This window comes from Cydia strobilella, chromosome 11 (assembly GCF_947568885.1).
Source record: "Cydia strobilella chromosome 11, ilCydStro3.1, whole genome shotgun sequence".
Lineage (NCBI taxonomy): Eukaryota > Metazoa > Arthropoda > Insecta > Lepidoptera > Tortricidae > Cydia > Cydia strobilella.
Genome location: NC_086051.1, coordinates 8,520,400 through 8,537,805, shown reverse-complemented (window position 1 = coordinate 8,537,805; position 17,406 = coordinate 8,520,400). Strand labels below are relative to the sequence as shown.

The 17,406-nt window shown below is 43.7% G+C and overlaps 2 protein-coding genes across 2 annotated transcripts in view; both read left to right on the top strand.

Annotated features, from left to right (window-relative positions):
- LOC134745477 (lysosomal cholesterol signaling protein) overlaps positions 1-17,406 on the top strand; it is a 31,540-nt gene that overhangs the window by 3,579 nt on the left and 10,555 nt on the right. The window contains exons 7-12 of the mRNA XM_063679517.1: positions 3,611-3,838; positions 4,206-4,358; positions 6,173-6,341; positions 13,431-13,589; positions 14,727-14,880; positions 15,719-15,905. Coding sequence (XP_063535587.1) covers positions 3,611-3,838; positions 4,206-4,358; positions 6,173-6,341; positions 13,431-13,589; positions 14,727-14,880; positions 15,719-15,905 — 1,050 coding nt within the window. The remainder of the gene's footprint in view (positions 1-3,610; positions 3,839-4,205; positions 4,359-6,172; positions 6,342-13,430; positions 13,590-14,726; positions 14,881-15,718; positions 15,906-17,406) is intronic.
- LOC134745474 (uncharacterized) lies at positions 11,893-13,167 on the top strand. The gene has a single exon (XM_063679515.1). It carries the CDS (start codon positions 11,923-11,925, stop codon positions 12,919-12,921), a length of 999 nt encoding a protein of 332 aa, XP_063535585.1. The 5' UTR covers positions 11,893-11,922; the 3' UTR covers positions 12,922-13,167.

The window sequence follows — 17,406 nt, the reverse complement described above, 5'->3', positions numbered from 1 at the left end:
CAGTTTCACTGGTCTATATACAGCATGCGGTGACTCCCCGCAGGCAGTAAGGCGGTAAAACGACTAGTGGAAATCTCCCGCACCCTGCTTAAGAGCCCTTATTCCCTGGAGCGTTCATCGATTTCACGAAATAACACTCAATAGATGGCGTTGACGCGCGGTACGCGAGCGCCGGCAACTATAACGCGTTTTGAACGCAGAGAAGAATAATCTTGATCTTTGTCGATTTCAATAGCAAGTAACATTATTTTTATTGTTATAGCCACTCTTTTATTTTATTTTATATGCATGGTAGTAGTAATTTCAATTTATTATGTTAAGAACATATACATACTTGTACCCAGAGATGACCAGGGTGCCTAGCCAAGATGCCAACCGTTTAGGTACTTATAGTTTACATTAAAACCAAATCTGCAGCTGGCCTCTGAAAAGGGTAATAGAAATGCGATCCGTATGTCTTTCATTTTCCAAATGACCAGGGTGCCTAGCCAAGATGCCAACCGTTTATGGCGTAGCAAACGAAACGTAACTGTCTCTGTCGCACTAATATTGAAGAGTGATAGAGAGAGATTACGCTATTGTTCGCTTCGGAACGAACGACTGGAATCTTGGCTAGGCACTCGGGTTTAGTACCTACAGTTTACGTTAAAACCACTTAAAACCAAATCTGTAGGTGGCCACTGAAATGGGTAATAGAACCGCGTTCCGCATGTGTTTTGCTTTCCAGATAATCAGAGTACCTAGCCAAGATGCCAGTCGTTCGTTCCGCAGCGAACGATAGGGTAATTTCTCTCTATCACTCTTCCATATTAGTGCGACAGAGAAGGTTGCGTTTCGTTTGCTATGGAGCGTAAACGGTTGGCATCTTGGCTAGGCACCCTGGTCATCTGCAAAGCGAAACACATACGGAACGCGTTTCTATTACCCATTACAGTGGCCAGCTATAGATTTGGTTTTAATGTAAACTATAGGTACCTAAACCTGGGTGCCTAGCCAAAATGCCAGTCGTTCGTTCCGCAGCGAACGATAGGGTAATCTCTCTCTATCACTCTTCCATATTAGTGCGACAGAGACGGTTGCGTTTCGTTCGCTACGGAGCGTAAACAGTTGGCATCTTGGTTAGGCACCCTGGTCATCTGCAAAGCGTAACACATACGGAACGCGTTTCTATTACCCATTACAGTGGCCAGCTATAGATTTGGTTTTAATGTAAACTATAGGTACCTAAACCTGGGTGCCTAGCCAAGATGCCAGTCGTTCGTTCCGCAGCGAACGATAGGGTAATCGCTCTCTATCACTCTTCCATATTAGTGCGACAGAGACGGTTGCGTTTCGTTCGCTACGGAGCGTAAACAGTTGGCATCTTGGCTAGGCACCTTGGTCATCTGGAAAGGGAAAGACATACGGAACCCGTTTCTACTACCCATTCAGAGGCCAGCTACAGATTTGGTTTTAATGTAAGCTATAGGTACCTAAACGGTTGGCATCTTGGCTAGGCACCCTGGTCATCTAGAAAGCGAAAGATACAAGGAACGCGTTTCTACTACCCATTTTAGAGACCAGCTACAGATTTGGTTTTAATGTAAATTATATTCTAGGTACCTAAACGGTTGGCATCTTGGCTAGGCACCTTGGTCATCTGGAAAGGGAAAGACATACGGAACCCGTTTCTACTACCCATTCAGAGGCCAGCTACAGATTTGGTTTTAATGTAAACTATAGGTACCTAAACGGTTGGCATCTTGGCTAGGCACCCTGGTCATCTAGAAAGCGAAAGATACAAGGAACGCGTTTCTACGACCCATTTTAGAGGCCAGCTACAGATTTGGTTTTAATGTAAACTATATTCTAGGTACCTAAACGGTTGGCATATTGGCTAGGCACCTTGGTCATCTGGAAAGGGAAAGACATACGGAACCCGTTTCTACTACCCATCCAGAGGCCAGCTACAGATTTGGTTTTAATGTAAACTATAGGTACCTAAACGGTTGGCATCTTGGCTAGGCACCTTAGTCATCTGGAAAGGGAAAGACATACGGAACCCGTTTCTACTACCCATTCAGAGGCCAGCTACAGATTTGGTTTTAATGTAAACTATAGGTACCTAAACGGTTGGCATCCTGGCTAGGCACCCTGGTCATCTAGAAAACGAAAGATACAAGGAACGCGTTTCTACTACCCATTTTAGAGACCAGCTACAGATTTGGTTTTAATGTAAATTATATTCTAGGTACCTAAACGGTTGGCATCTTGGCTAGGCACCTTGGTCATCTGGAAAGGGAAAGACATACGGAACCCGTTTCTACTACCCATTCAGAGGCCAGCTACAGATTTGGTTTTAATGTAAACTATAGGTACCTAAACGGTTGGCATCTTGGCTAGGCACCCTGGTCATCTAGAAAGCGAAAGATACAAGGAACGCGTTTCTACGACCCATTTTAGAGGCCAGCTACAGATTTGGTTTTAATGTAAACTATATTCTAGGTACCTAAACGGTTGGCATATTGGCTAGGCACCTTGGTCATCTGGAAAGGGAAAGACATACGGAACCCGTTTCTACTACCCATTCAGAGGCCAGCTACAGATTTGGTTTTAATGTAAACTATAGGTACCTAAACTGTTGGCATCTTGGCTAGGCACCCTGAACAGACCCGATCACCTAGGCGAAAAAATTTAATATTTGTGCTATAAAATGTACCTATGATTACATTGATCACCTAAGGATCAAGATTTTCTAATCGCAGTATACACCACTTCTCGGAACTAGCTCGTTGATTACGAACGAAACAAACGCCTGACGATCGAGCGCAGGTCCGTCCCCTAAGCGCGCCCGGCGGAGACTGAGCGCGCAGTGTCGGTGCAGCGTGATTTATACGTCTTTTAAAAATATTTAAATTTACGGTAAAATAGGTCCTATAGTTATGATTATTTTTTATGGATTCACATAAAGTTAGAGTTTGCTATAATATTATTTTGAGGGCATAATATAAGTACAATTTGCGATAAAAAAATATAATGCGACCCTGTTTTCACCGAAAAAATGAGGAAAACTCGGAAGGTTATTTATCAATTTTTTTAAATGAATCTTTGATTTTCAATCATTTTAGCCCCTCGTACAAGATATGGTGAATTGAATTGTAATCATTCATGTACCAAATGATTCTTGTTTACTGCAAAATTGGCAACCGAAATGACACCTTTCACTGCAAATTTTGAAAAATACTCCCAGGAAAACTCATTTATTTTAGGTTTAAAAAGAGAAAATGCAAACTTTAATTATTTCAGCCGCTAGTTTAGGAAATGATTATTTAAGAACGTTAACAGTTTTTGAAAAAATACTAATAGTTACGTCGTAATGTTGAATGAAAAAGGAAGCATTTTGCAAAATACGCTCGTTTGTAGGAATAAGGCCTCTTAAGGGCGCCATCGACCAATGAAAACAATTCCCCGAATAAGGGCCCTATATCGACCAATGCAACAGAGCCGTGACGCGATCTTCGGTCCGGTCCGGTCAGGGGCTTTTTCTTTATACTGAAACCTCCTTTTGCCTACTAATTTAGCAAGCTCAACCACCACAACGCGCATTAAATAAAAACAAATTAAATTTCAGATGGCTTCATCAATGGTGATCTGCACATTCCTGTCAGCGCCCATAATGTTCATGTCAGCCCAGGTGATATCGATCAACAAAGACTACGCAGAGCAGATGAAGAAATTTGGCTTCCACCTGTCTATTGTATCTTTAGTGGCCTGTGTGTGGGTGATAACGGTGTTCATCGTTACGAAGAAATATAAGCGTATGCCGCATAGATTAACTCTGTGTTTAATGGTGTCACAGGTAATTACGTTTTTGCATAAAACATTTGTAATTTATTCTGTTTTTGTTCAAAGTAGCAACAGGTCTTGGACGTTAAGAATGTTAAGACCTACTATGTACTACCTACACTTAAGAATTCTTTCCTTCACCCTCGCCATATACATCACTTTGCTCTATTCAGTATAAAACTCATGTGAGACTTAAACATTCTAAAACATGTCACTCGCGTTTTTGCCGATTATCGTCAAGTATCCATGCATTCGCTACAGTTGATGACCCTCGAAACTGATCGAATCAAGCTATAATCGATTAAAATTACGCGAGTGACTCGTTTAAAATTATTTTTAATATAATTTAACTCCTGATTACGACATTAACTTTGTTACAGTTGCTGCTAGCTATCAGCGTGATCTGGGGCGGGCCGCAGTCATCGTACACGCCGTCTTGGTCGGTGTTGCTCCAGCAGACGCTCTGCACCTTCAGCATGTACTCCTGCCTGCTCTGGACTTCCATGCTCTCTATCGGACTCCTCATGTTGCAGGTAAAGTTTGAACTCATTCATGTCTTTTTGGCATAGTGATGTCTCTTGGGTCACATTTGCAATGAATACTTAAATGGTAACATTGACTAAAAATTACTTAATATTTTGGGTAACTTTTTGAAAAGTGTTTCCTTAGTATTATATTAATGACATAACATAACAATGGGTACAAAAACAGCATCAATTAGATAGAGACGGCCAAAGTAGCCAAATATAATAGGCTAGATGACAAATATTCATTAATGGTACTAATCGATCAGGTGTGTTTTTAGGATCAAATGTCTATATGGGACCCATTGTATTAAAGCAATACAAAAGTCAGAAATGATAAAGTCCGACAGTCGTGCCTCACTTGCGAAACGCTCCTAACAACACGATAAGTGAACGTGACGTCAAGGTCACTGAGAGCCCATCTTGAATTATGGACCTCCCTCCCTCCCTAATAAAAGTCAAATATTACACTTTAGTAATTGTTATTTAAAAACGACACTTAGTATATGAACAAGAACGCATGCCCCACAAACGCATTACTATACTAAAGTCCAAATAAAACAAATTATTCACTTCTTGTCGCTGTCCGTCATAGGCTAAAGTACTCGATCGACGAATCACAAACGAAACGAGATTCCTATTGGCTAATGACGAAATTACCTAGCACTTACGCCGCCGCTAAGACGTTCCTGTATAGATAAAAATTTCCCTACTGAGCTCGTTCACTTACCTGTAGTAACATTGGCATTCTGTTAAACAAAAGCCATTATTTCTTTTATGTGAGCGCGTGGCCGTTGTGCCTGAGCGCGTGGCCATTGTGTGTGAGTCTCAGGCACAACGGCCACGCGCTCACATAAAATAAATAATGGCTTTTGTTTAACAGAATGCCATTGTTAGTACAGGTAAGTGAACGAGCTCAGTAGAGAAAATTTTATCTATACCTACCTGTTCCACATCCGCATCCGCATCGATTTTCGAAATAATGCGGAAGTTACGCGGTTGTGGATGCGGATGCGAATATTCGCAACATCCCTGGTATGTAATTTAATCTTATAAAACGCGGTTGGCGTTACATTACGCACAAGGAAGTAAGAGTTGAAGCCCTGGTACAATACTCGAGGAATACTTATTACTACAGCTTAGGTTTAAAATCACTGGTTTTAAATAAATACTGACGAATGATTAAGGTTTTAAGTTTGGAAAGGAAAATATAGTAAAAATGTAAATAAACTTGCATAATTATGTAACAATGACTATTGTCTTCCGAGTCAGAAACAGAATAAAAACAACAACAGAAGGTTGATGAAACGTTTTATTTATATCGTTAGCCGAGTCCATTGATTCGTACCTACACGAGTCAAAACTAGGGCTCATACAGACGGATAGTGGCGGAGTTTTGAATGATTCACTGTTAGTTTCACTAGACTAATATTGACCGAAATATAGACCGTGATTACCTTTTCCTTTTTTCCGGGTCTATATATCCCGGTCAATATAAGTCTAGGGATAGTGGCAGATTTGCCATAAGGTCCAGTAATCCCGGGCCTATGGCGGCCAGATATTAGGGGCGGCCAACCGTGACAAAAAATTGGAAAGACTGCTATTCCGCCACTGCAGACAGATTGCGCTTCCGCTTTGGACCTGTCTGCCCATTGTCTTCCCGTTTGTTTTAGAGCATGCACGACTACCACAAGGACTGCTTCATAAAACATACACATAGGCGCTCATACTAAATTAGTATGCGCGTGTCGTCTTACATGCTCTATTTAGTAAATTTAGTAAGTCATCTGTTGTATTGCTCATTAGTCGTCTTCTGTTTATAGAGCCGCGGGCCATGCTTCGTGGTGACGCTGTGGCCGGTGCTGGGATTCGTGGCGTGGGGCGCGCCTGCGGTGATGGCCGCCGTGCTCGTGGCCACGGGGCCCGCGCTGCAGCTGGACGCCGAGGCCGTGGACGCCATCCGCCTGTGCCTGCTCGTGTTCTGTATCACGGGTGAGTGTAGGGTCGCGGGCACACTGCGGCCGGTGCTCGGGTGATGGCTGATTTTTGGTGTGGATGACTTGACATCTTGGCTTGGCTTATAAATTAAACAGTATGAATCCTAATTAAGCTTTTTTAGCACTCTTAGAATAATCAAAAAAATATCGTGTTCAGATCCCTGAAGCTGGACTACGATTGAAGATTCGTTGCCTTCAACTTTCGATAGGCGCTTACAGCGCCGCCATTAATAATTTTATATACCTACCCACCCCTTGCATCATTTCATGTCTACCATGTAAGACGTTCATCGTCAATTAAATAGTTTAAAAATATAATTTTGGGTTTTAATAATTATATTAAGGCCCCGTAATGTACACTACGATACATTAATTGTTGGCCCATGTGGGGAACCTACGAAAATCAAGAAAAACCAAGAAAAATCAAGAAAGTACGATAGTACAAAGGCGCGTATGCAGCAAGGGCGCGTATGCAGTAACATCTAGAAGATTCCTGTCCCTGGATGAAGACTGAAGAGTAAATCTTGGCTGGATTGTGGAGTGCAGTGCAGTGCTACGTTGAAAGTTCACCCTGCGCGTCGAAGCAATTGCCAGAGCTAAGTGCCCTTCCTTTGTCCTTCCAAACACCCAAATTTTTCATCTAATAGTCAAAATTGTAAACAATTTTCTTTTAGATACTCTTAAAGAGGTATATTATACTTCCACCTACGCAAATACACAAAAATATCGTCAAAACAAATCAATTTATATCTAGTTACATTCTTTGGTAATATCGTACTTTCAACCTAATATTTCAATTACAATCTCTAAATCATATGGTGGCCCATGCTTAATTAGTTTCATTCTAAACATTATTTACATATTTCATTAAAAACAAACTACTTTCGAGACAAATTAACGTAAATTATTGCTAAAACTTAAAAACAATTTTACCATTTTTTCGAATACAATTTAACCTACAATTTAACATACAATTCACAAATACTTTACAAATTGGTTTCATCTTTTCAATTAGCCCTCATTTTGACCTCATTTAATAATAATCTCATTGTATTTAAAGTATTTCGCCGAATATTCCAGAATCGTCACGGTGCGGTTCAGCGTAGCAAGTCCAGTTAAAATATCAAGTAGCTACCAGTCAGCTGAGCTCGCACAGCCGGACTTCCAGCGGCAAGTACACCGTAGTGAGGAGCGTGAGATAAACCTTTTGTTATCTTTTTTATAGTTAAGTGTTTTTCTTTACGTAAAAGTCGTAAAACTAAAAAATAACAATGTCGAGCGAGGATGAGAAACAAAAGGCTTTGGCCGCAAAACGCTTGAAAGAATTAACTGTTTCGCGAAGTTCAATTAAAGGACAAATTACTAAATTTAAAATTTATATAAATACGTTGAGTACAAAGGAGGATATTTCTAATATTGAATTGGCTGAGCTAAGTCTTAAGCTTAGCAAGCTTGAGGGTTTGTCATCCAAGTTCGACACAGTGCAGAATGAGATTGAGGTCCTGAATGCTGACCAATTATCGACTGAGCTTGATGAACGCGAGATGATTGAGCAAAATATTATTACAAACATTGCAAAAGCCAAAACATTAATTGAAAAATTCAGTACGATCGAAATGGAACGACGCAATTCGGGCGCTGTTCCTGTGCCTGCTCAATGTACTCACGATCATCAGGATCAAGGCTTTAAATTGCCACAAATACAAATTTCCAAATTCGATGGTGCCTATTTCCGCTGGCTTGAGTTTCGTGATACATTCGAAAATCTTATTCACAAAAATGAACGTATAAAGCCTATACATAAATTTCACTACCTCATATCCTACTTGGAGGGGGATGCGGCTAGAATTATTTCTAACTTAGAAGTGTCTTCTGCTAACTATGAAGAAGCCTGGAAATTACTGGGTGATCGCTACAATAATAAAAGGTTGCTTGTTAACCACCATTTAAGTTCACTGTTTAACATACAAGCGCCCGCCCGTGAGTTCGAAAAGGCACTTCGTTTCTTAGTCGATCATGTCACTAAAAATTTGAGAGCATTGTCGAGTTTGGGACAGCCGACCGACAAGTGGGATATGCTTGTTATATTCATGTTAACGTCTAAATTAGACGGCCAAACTCTAATAAAATGGGAAGAGTACCGTAACACGCTCGATGACGTTCCTACTTTAGATCAATTTCATAAATTTTTAATTAATCGCGCGGACGTCCTTGAGGCACTAAATCGCAACAAACATGAGACCGGTACTTCTAAATTTTTACCTTCTACGTCGCGACCAAGCCCGCCAGCACCTAATCACCAAAATAATAGTTACAACAATAACAAAATAAAATCATTTGCAGGTGTTTATCAAAAATCAAAGCCAAATTTTCAACAAAATCATTATACACCTGGTACTGCTGTATGTATAATATGTAGCGACAACCATAGAATATACGATTGCCCTACTTTTGCTGCTAAAAGTATGAAAGACAAATTAGCCGACGTCGCGAATTACAAGTTGTGTGCCAACTGCCTTAGGCAAGGCCATCCGGTCAATGAGTGTCGTGGAGGTCCTTGTCGGGATTGTAAACAGAGGCACAACAGCTTGCTTCACGAGCCTAGTTCGGGCATAATAAGTAATGCTGCTACGGTCAGCAACACATCATCAGCGGTAAACTTTTTTGACTTAGACAATAGCCGAGGGCTTTTGTCTACTGCAATAATCGAAGTGTGTAATCCTAAAACAAATCAAAAAGAAAGAGTACGAGCTTTCTTAGATAACGGAAGTGAGCTCTCATTTATCAAAGAATCGTTAAAAGAAAGATTGTCATTACAATCGAATCCTATCGACTGCATAAATCTGATAGGAGCCGGTAATAAATGTGTAGACAACATTGTCGAAAGATGTACTACGCAAATTCATTCACTAAATAATCCATATAAAGTTGCCTTATCGTGCTTTGTGCTAAAGGAGCTAACAGGCAACATACGTGAACGTCCAGTAGATGTCCAAAGTCTACGGATACCTAAACATATCCGGCTAGCGGATCCCGATTTTAACCAACCAGGCGAGGTCGAGATTTTGATCGGCGCGGACATATTCTGGGACATCCTAGGTACCGAAAAGCGTTCTCTGGGTCCCTCTATGCCTACACTACGAAATTCTAAATTGGGTTGGTTAATATGCGGACGAATAAATACTAATACTAACAACCAAAATAACAAAAATCAAAATACTAAAAATCAAAATACTAACGATCAAAATAACAAAAATCAAAATAAAATTAATTGTAATCATGCAATTATCACTAAATCACAACAAAATATTGAAAATATGCTAACTAAATTCTGGGAGACCGAAGAGGTTCCTAACAAAAATATTTTAAATCAAAATGAGCAGGAATGTGAAGATCATTTCCTAACTAACACTATACGACTAGAAAGCGGTAGATTTTGCGTTAAATTGCCGTTAACTGAATCACCTGAATGTCTTGGGGATTCCTACAACTTAGCTAAAAGAAGATTTTTAAATTTGGAACGAAAATTCAAGCGAAATCCGACCTTGAAATCCGAATACACTACATTCATAAATGATTATGCAGAGCTAGGCCATCTGTCTGAGTCTAGCTTGCTCAAACCAAATCCTAACTATTTTTTGTGCCATCATGCTGTTTTTAAAAATAGTGAATCTACATCTCTTCGCGTCGTGTACGACGCGTCAGCTGCTTCCTCCTCTGGCAAATCACTCAATGACATTCTTTTGGTGGGGCCTAATGTCCAGGACTCTCTCTTCTCCATTCTAGTTAGAGCGCGACAATACCGGTACATTCTCTCTGGTGATATCGAGAAAATGTACCGCCAGGTTCAAGTTCACGACGATGACCGAAATCTGCAATTGATAGTATGGAGAGAAGATGAGTCCAGCCCCCTTAAAACGCTGCGATTGAATACTCTCACTTACGGTACCGGAAGTGCGAGCTATTTGAGCACGCGATGTTTATTTCAAGTCGGAGAGGAGCAGAGTGATCAGCTCACCAAAACTATAATACAAAGAGATTTCTATGTTGATGACCTGATCACTGGAGCTAATACTGAACACGAACTAAAATATATACAAAAATCTGTTTCTGAGGCACTAAAGACAGGATGTTTTAATTTAAGAAAATACAAAAGTAACTTATCATCTTTGTTTGAAGATTCTAACATAAATACACAAGAAAATTTAATCATTAGTGAATCAGCTAGCACTCTCGGGTTAGGATGGAGCCCAGTTAATGATAAGTTAAGCTTTCCTGTAAAAGATCCCATTCCGAGTGATGTCATAACTAAAAGATACATTATGTCAAACTCATTTAAAATTTTTGACCCACTAGGTTGTTTAAGTCTATGCATAATTAAACCAAAAATGCTTCTACAAAAATTATGGGAGCTCAAAATAGATTGGGACTTACCTGTTCCTGATTTCATTAAAAAGGAGTGGGAGAAATTTGTCGAAAACTTACCATTCATACAAAATCTCAAAATAGATAGGCGAGTTTTATGTGATTCACCAAAATTGATTGAAATGCACGTTTTCAGTGACGCATCACAGTCGGCCCTTGGTGCCTGTATTTATATGAAGTCTGTGTCTGAAAACGGTGACGTCACTGTACGGCTGCTATGCTCTAAATCGAAAGTCGCCCAACTGTCGCCTACGACCATGCCGAGGCAGGAGCTTGGTGCTGCGCTGCTGGCTGCCAGGCTCAGCAGGGCAGTCCTAGACTCTCTAAGATACAAACCGGATCGTGTCGTGCATTGGTGCGACTCAAGTATCGTGTTGTGCTGGTTGCTCAATAAATCTGCTAAACTAAAGGTATTTGTAGCTAATCGCATAAATGAAATTTTAGAAAAGACTAAAGAATCAACGTGGAGGTATGTGCCTACCTCTGCAAATCCAGCTGACTTAATTTCGCGGGGAGTGGATGCCTGCCAGCTTTCAAAGCTGGATCTGTGGTGGTTTGGCCCCACATTTTTAACTGAAGATGAATCCAAATGGCCAATTTTAAATAATCTTAAAATTGATGACTTGCCCGAAACTAAATGTTATGTTGTAAATTTAGAAACTCCCATCGTAGACTTCGAAAAATATTCTACACTAAATAAATTGCAAAGAACGTTTGCATATGTCAAAAGAATGATATTTAATCTAAAAAATCCTAAAAATAAGCGAGTAGGTGTCTTAACTGTTGACGAGTTGAAAGAATCGTTTAACTTTCTCTGTTTAGTCGCTCAAAAACAATCATTCCAAGATGAGAACGAGATGCTTACTAAGTCTAAACCGTTGAGCTCTAAATCTAAAATACTAAAGCTTTCACCTTTTCTAGATAACGATAAGGTGATTAGGGTTGGCGGTCGAATCGATGCATCTGATTATCCGTATGAAAAGAAGCACCAAATTTTGCTTCACGCGTCTCATCGATTATCGAAACTTATATTTGCTAATGTGCACATAAAAAATATGCACGCGCCTCCTCAATTATTGCTGTCCCTTGTTAAGGAAACTATATGGCCAATTAATGGAAGACGCCTTGCTCAGCGCACTGTAAACAATTGCATGCGATGCAGGCGTGCTCGCGGTCAGACTCTGACCCCAAAAATGGGTAATCTCCCAGCTCAGAGAATAAATGCGGACTTTCCGTTTATATCAGTAGGTTTAGATTTTGCGGGACCTTTTTACATTTTAAGTAGAAAGGGTAGAGGTGCTAAATTAATAAAATGCTATTTATGTCTGTTTGTGTGTTTACGCTATAAATGTTTACACTTAGAAGCGGTTAGTGATCTAACAAAAAATGCTTTCATAATGACTCTTAGGAGGTTCATTGCGCGAAGAGGCAAGCCTGCGGAAATATTCTGTGACAATGGTCGAAACTTCGTCTCCGCGGCTAAAGAAATAGGTCAATTTATAAAAGCTAATCAGGAACCTTTGTCTGATTTTGCAAATCAAGAATACATAAAGTTTATATTCACTCCAACTTACGCACCTCACTTCGGCGGTATCTGGGAGGCCGGAGTAAAATCCGCAAAGCACCATATAAAACGTGTAATAGGCAATAGTCATTTGACATTTGAGGAGATAGGAACTTTATTTGCGCAAGCGGAAGCTATTCTTAACAGTCGTCCCTTGTGCCCCATGTCTACGTCCCCTGACGACCTCCTTTCCCTCTCTCCAGGGCACTTCTTAATCGGAAGACCACTGACTGCACTGCCGTCGCCTGCACTGGAGAACCGCCAGGAGATGTCTCTTCAACGTTATGCTAGGATAGAAAAGATACGCCAGCATTTTTGGAATAGATGGCAGCGAGAATATATATGCGAATTACAAGAGAGAACCAAATGGAGAACAAACACTGCCAAACTCAATGTGGGTGACTTGGTTCTGCTTCATGAAGAATACGTGCCGCCGCTATGCTGGCGCCTTGGAAGAGTTACGCGCTTGTTCCCGGGAGCCGATGGTGTTGCCAGGGTTGCAGACGTAACCACAACAAAAGGATGCGTACGACGACCACTCGTTCGCCTCTGCCCGCTACCATCACCGGAGGACTTGAAGTTTTGAAAGGCTGTTCCTTTCAACGAGGCGGGAAGATGTTCAGATCCCTGAAGCTGGACTACGATTGAAGATTCGTTGCCTTCAACTTTCGATAGGCGCTTACAGCGCCGCCATTAATAATTTTATATACCTACCCACCCCTTGCATCATTTCATGTCTACCATGTAAGACGTTCATCGTCAATTAAATAGTTTAAAAATATAATTTTGGGTTTTAATAATTATATTAAGGCCCCGTAATGTACACTACGATACATATCGTTTCGTTTGTAACTTACACTCTACTGGAATGCTCCAATCTCATTTTACGAATTATTGTACCGTAATCTCCGTGCTAATTTAGAACCCTTTGAACGTCACAGCTATCGTGTGCGGCGCGTCATCGTGAACCTTGTCGTAACGCACGAAGGTTGATATTGGGCTGTAGCAGCGCGCTTCAGTTGACGTTTGGCGGTCAAAGGGATTTATACAAGACGATAGGTTACTCTTCATTATTAACGATATTCCCTTCGCCAGTGACGACGGGGTGCCTGACACTGTACATCCGTTTCCGGCGGCGCAGCGCGCAGTTCGCCGGTCTCTCTGCCGATTTGGCGTCGCATTCGCCAGACGAAAGCTCCGGCCTGGTCGACAACGAGCAGCCGGTGTCCAACACGCAGTCAGTCTCGCATAACGGTGAGAAACACACGCTCTAACACTATCCAGTATCCATCCGTTTCCGGCGGCGCAGCGCGCGGTTCGCCAGTCTCTCTGCCGATGTGGCGTCACATTTGCCAGACGAAAGACTGGTCGACAACGAGCAACCGGTCTCCAACACACAGTCGGTCTCGCATAACGGTGAAAAATAATTTCAATTTCAATGTATTTATTTCCTTAATAATATATTACGATATTAACATAGTATCGCATGAGAACGGTTTGATCGATAAGTAAATTTAAGTCGGGTCCAGATCTGAGAAACGCGCCGCTAGTTTGACAACCGCGAACCGATCGCGCACTGCCCGCGGGCACATCTTACGAGTTGGCGGTCCTTTGCCACATCGTAAGCCAATGGCGCGTTAGCGGCACGTTCGCCAGATGCTTTAGACAAAACGATTAGACGGCCATTATGGTTATACCAATTGTAGTTTATTTTTTGCTAAAAAACAACAATTTAAAAATGAAATTTTCTAACTGTATTATGTCTGTGTCAATGCATCATAGGAGAAGATCAAGGTAATTATAAACTTTAACCACTCTTAAGGCCCAGGATTTGACAACTCATGTAACATTGCCTTCGGTTGCCGCGATAGTTACTCATGAAATAAAACTATGGAAACGGATTAATTTCGGCAGAAGTAAATATATATACTTTCCTCGGTCAACCGTTGACGACGAATGCTGTCGGCTGTAAAGGTTTCGAAACACATGTTTTAAATTCATTATAATCACTATACGCGATATTTAGTTATTTAAAAAATTTAATCAGGCAACAACGCCTATATTACAAATACCTTACAGACTAACATATATATATGCATTTTTTAAACTTAAAAATAAACACTATTTAGCCGACAAAACGTCGTGGCTCCGTTGAATTGTCTGGTCTTGTGTCGGATTTGGTGGCGGTGGTCGGATATAATCCGTTTCCATCGTTTTATTTCACCTTTCATTGGTTAACTTAAAGGGCAACTATACTTTTAGGTCAATGACGAATCAACTTGTCATTTATTTAATAATTTTTCCACTTATAATATCCCACAAAATGCAATTCCTGGGCCTTGCTAGTCTATGATCCGGTAACTAAGACATTAATTTATAAATGATGAATAGAACTACAACTGACAGGTTGCTACGGCGCGATTACAGCGAGTCCAAGCCCAGCGAAGAGCGCCAACGGCAACATCTGCTGCTCTGGCGACCCGCGCTGCGAGAGCGGACTCGTCAACTCCACGTCGCAGGACATGGAGGACATCGCCGACCACAAGTGAGCAACAGCAATATACAACACTATAGCGACCACAGCGAGTCCAAGCCCAGCGAAGAGCGCCAACGGCAACATCTGCTGCTCCGGCGACCCGCGCTGCGAGAGCGGACTCGTCAACTCCACGTCGCAGGACATGGAGGACATCGCCGACCACAAGTGAGCAACAGCAATATACAACACTATAGCGACCACAGCGAGTCCAAGCCCAGCGAAGAGCGCTAACGGCAACATCTGCTCACATCCGGCGAAAACAATATGTTGCTGACGAATTGTACGAGTAACTGACAAGACATTAAAAATTCCAATATAAATTGTAATCCACGAGATTATGTATTGTTTTATCTACTAATTAGTACTAATGTATTAAAAACTCATCCGTCTATGATTTACATCACTATTTTGACGATACTAGGGGCCTAGCCAAGTTAGCAGTCGTTTGCAGAAAACGAAACGAAACGCTGAGATAACCTTAAATAATAACGTTTCGTTTCGTTTTCTGCAAACGATTGCTAACTTGGCTAGGCCTCAATACTAAAGTACTATTTATTATTGGTCTCTTTTTGTAAGATAAGGCTCTCGTCTAGCTCGTGTTTCAATAATGCAAGGGGCATCATAACCTACCTGGCAATTCCCTTTGATGCGTGCCCAAAAAACCGACAACTCACGGGTCGCAGGCGACCATTGGCTATGATGCAGATGATAGACGATGACTGGAGGAGACGGCCGAATATGCCCTCTACACTATCCCGCCCGCCAGGCATCTTCTATCATCGCCGATAGTGTAGAGGGGCAGATTTAAATAAAAATATCGTTTTAGTAAAGTTGTGTTATTCTCTAGGGACTGTGCCTGCCCCCCGTCACAGAAACAGCGCTGCGCCGGCCCCGAGCCGTGCCAGTACCTGAGCGAGCTGGAGCGCGCCGCCAGCCAGCTGGGCCTGCTGCCGCCCGAGACCAGCCGCGGCCGCGGCGGACAACTGCTCAAGCACACCGTGCTCATCATACTGTACAGCCTGGCCATGTTCATCGTGAGTACTGTGTGTAGTCAGACGAGTACCTCCGCCGGCCCCGAGCCGTGCCAGTACCTGAGCGAGCTGGAGCGCGCCGCCAGCCAGCTGGGCCTGCTGCCGCCCGAGACCAGCCGCGGCCGCGGCGGACAACTGCTCAAGCACACCGTGCTCATCATACTGTACAGCCTGGCCATGTTCATCGTGAGTACTGTGTGTAGTCAGACGAGTACCTCCGCCGGCCCCGAGCCGTGCCAGTACCTGAGCGAGCTGGAGCGCGCCGCCAGCCAGCTGGGCCTGCTGCCGCCCGAGACCAGCCGCGGCCGCGGCGGACAACTGCTCAAGCACACCGTGCTCATCATACTGTACAGCCTGGCCATGTTCATCGTGAGTACTGTGTGTAGTCAGACGAGTACCTCCGCCGGCCCCGAGCCGTGCCAGTACCTGAGCGAGCTGGAGCGCGCCGCCAGCCAGCTGGGCCTGCTGCCGCCCGAGACCAGCCGCGGCCGCGGCGGACAACTGCTCAAGCACACCGTGCTCATCATACTGTACAGCCTGGCCATGTTCATCGTGAGTACTGTGTGTAGTCAGACGAGTACCTCCGCCGGCCCCGAGCCGTGCCAGTACCTGAGCGAGCTGGAGCGCGCCGCCAGCCAGCTGGGCCTGCTGCCGCCCGAGACCAGCCGCGGCCGCGGCGGACAACTGCTCAAGCACACCGTGCTCATCATACTGTACAGCCTGGCCATGTTCATCGTGAGTACTGTGTGTAGTCAGACGAGTACCTCCGCCGGCCCCGAGCCGTGCCAGTACCTGAGCGAGCTGGAGCGCGCCGCCAGCCAGCTGGGCCTGCTGCCGCCCGAGACCAGCCGCGGCCGCGGCGGACAACTGCTCAAGCACACCGTGCTCATCATACTGTACAGCCTGGCCATGTTCATCGTGAGTACTGTGTGTAGTCAGACGAGTACCTCCGCCGGCCCCGAGCCGTGCCAGTACCTGAGCGAGCTGGAGCGCGCCGCCAGCCAGCTGGGCCTGCTGCCGCCCGAGACCAGCCGCGGCCGCGGCGGACAACTGCTCAAGCACACCGTGCTCATCATACTGTACAGCCTGGCCATGTTCATCGTGAGTACTGTGTGTAGTCAGACGAGTACCTCCGCCGGCCCCGAGCCGTGCCAGTACCTGAGCGAGCTGGAGCGCGCCGCCAGCCAGCTGGGCCTGCTGCCGCCCGAGACCAGCCGCGGCCGCGGCGGACAACTGCTCAAGCACACCGTGCTCATCATACTGTACAGCCTGGCCATGTTCATCGTGAGTACTGTGTGTAGTCAGACGAGTACCTCCGCCGGCCCCGAGCCGTGCCAGTACCTGAGCGAGCTGGAGCGCGCCGCCAGCCAGCTGGGCCTGCTGCCGCCCGAGACCAGCCGCGGCCGCGGCGGACAACTGCTCAAGCACACCGTGCTCATCATACTGTACAGCCTGGCCATGTTCATCGTGAGTGCTTTTTTAATAATACGTCGGTGGCAAACAA

What these genes read in the sequence shown, in the direction of transcription:
- LOC134745474 (XM_063679515.1), top strand. Translation starts at nt 11,923, where the DNA reads ATGCGATGCAGGCGTGCTCGCGGTCAGACTCTGACCCCAAAAATGGGT.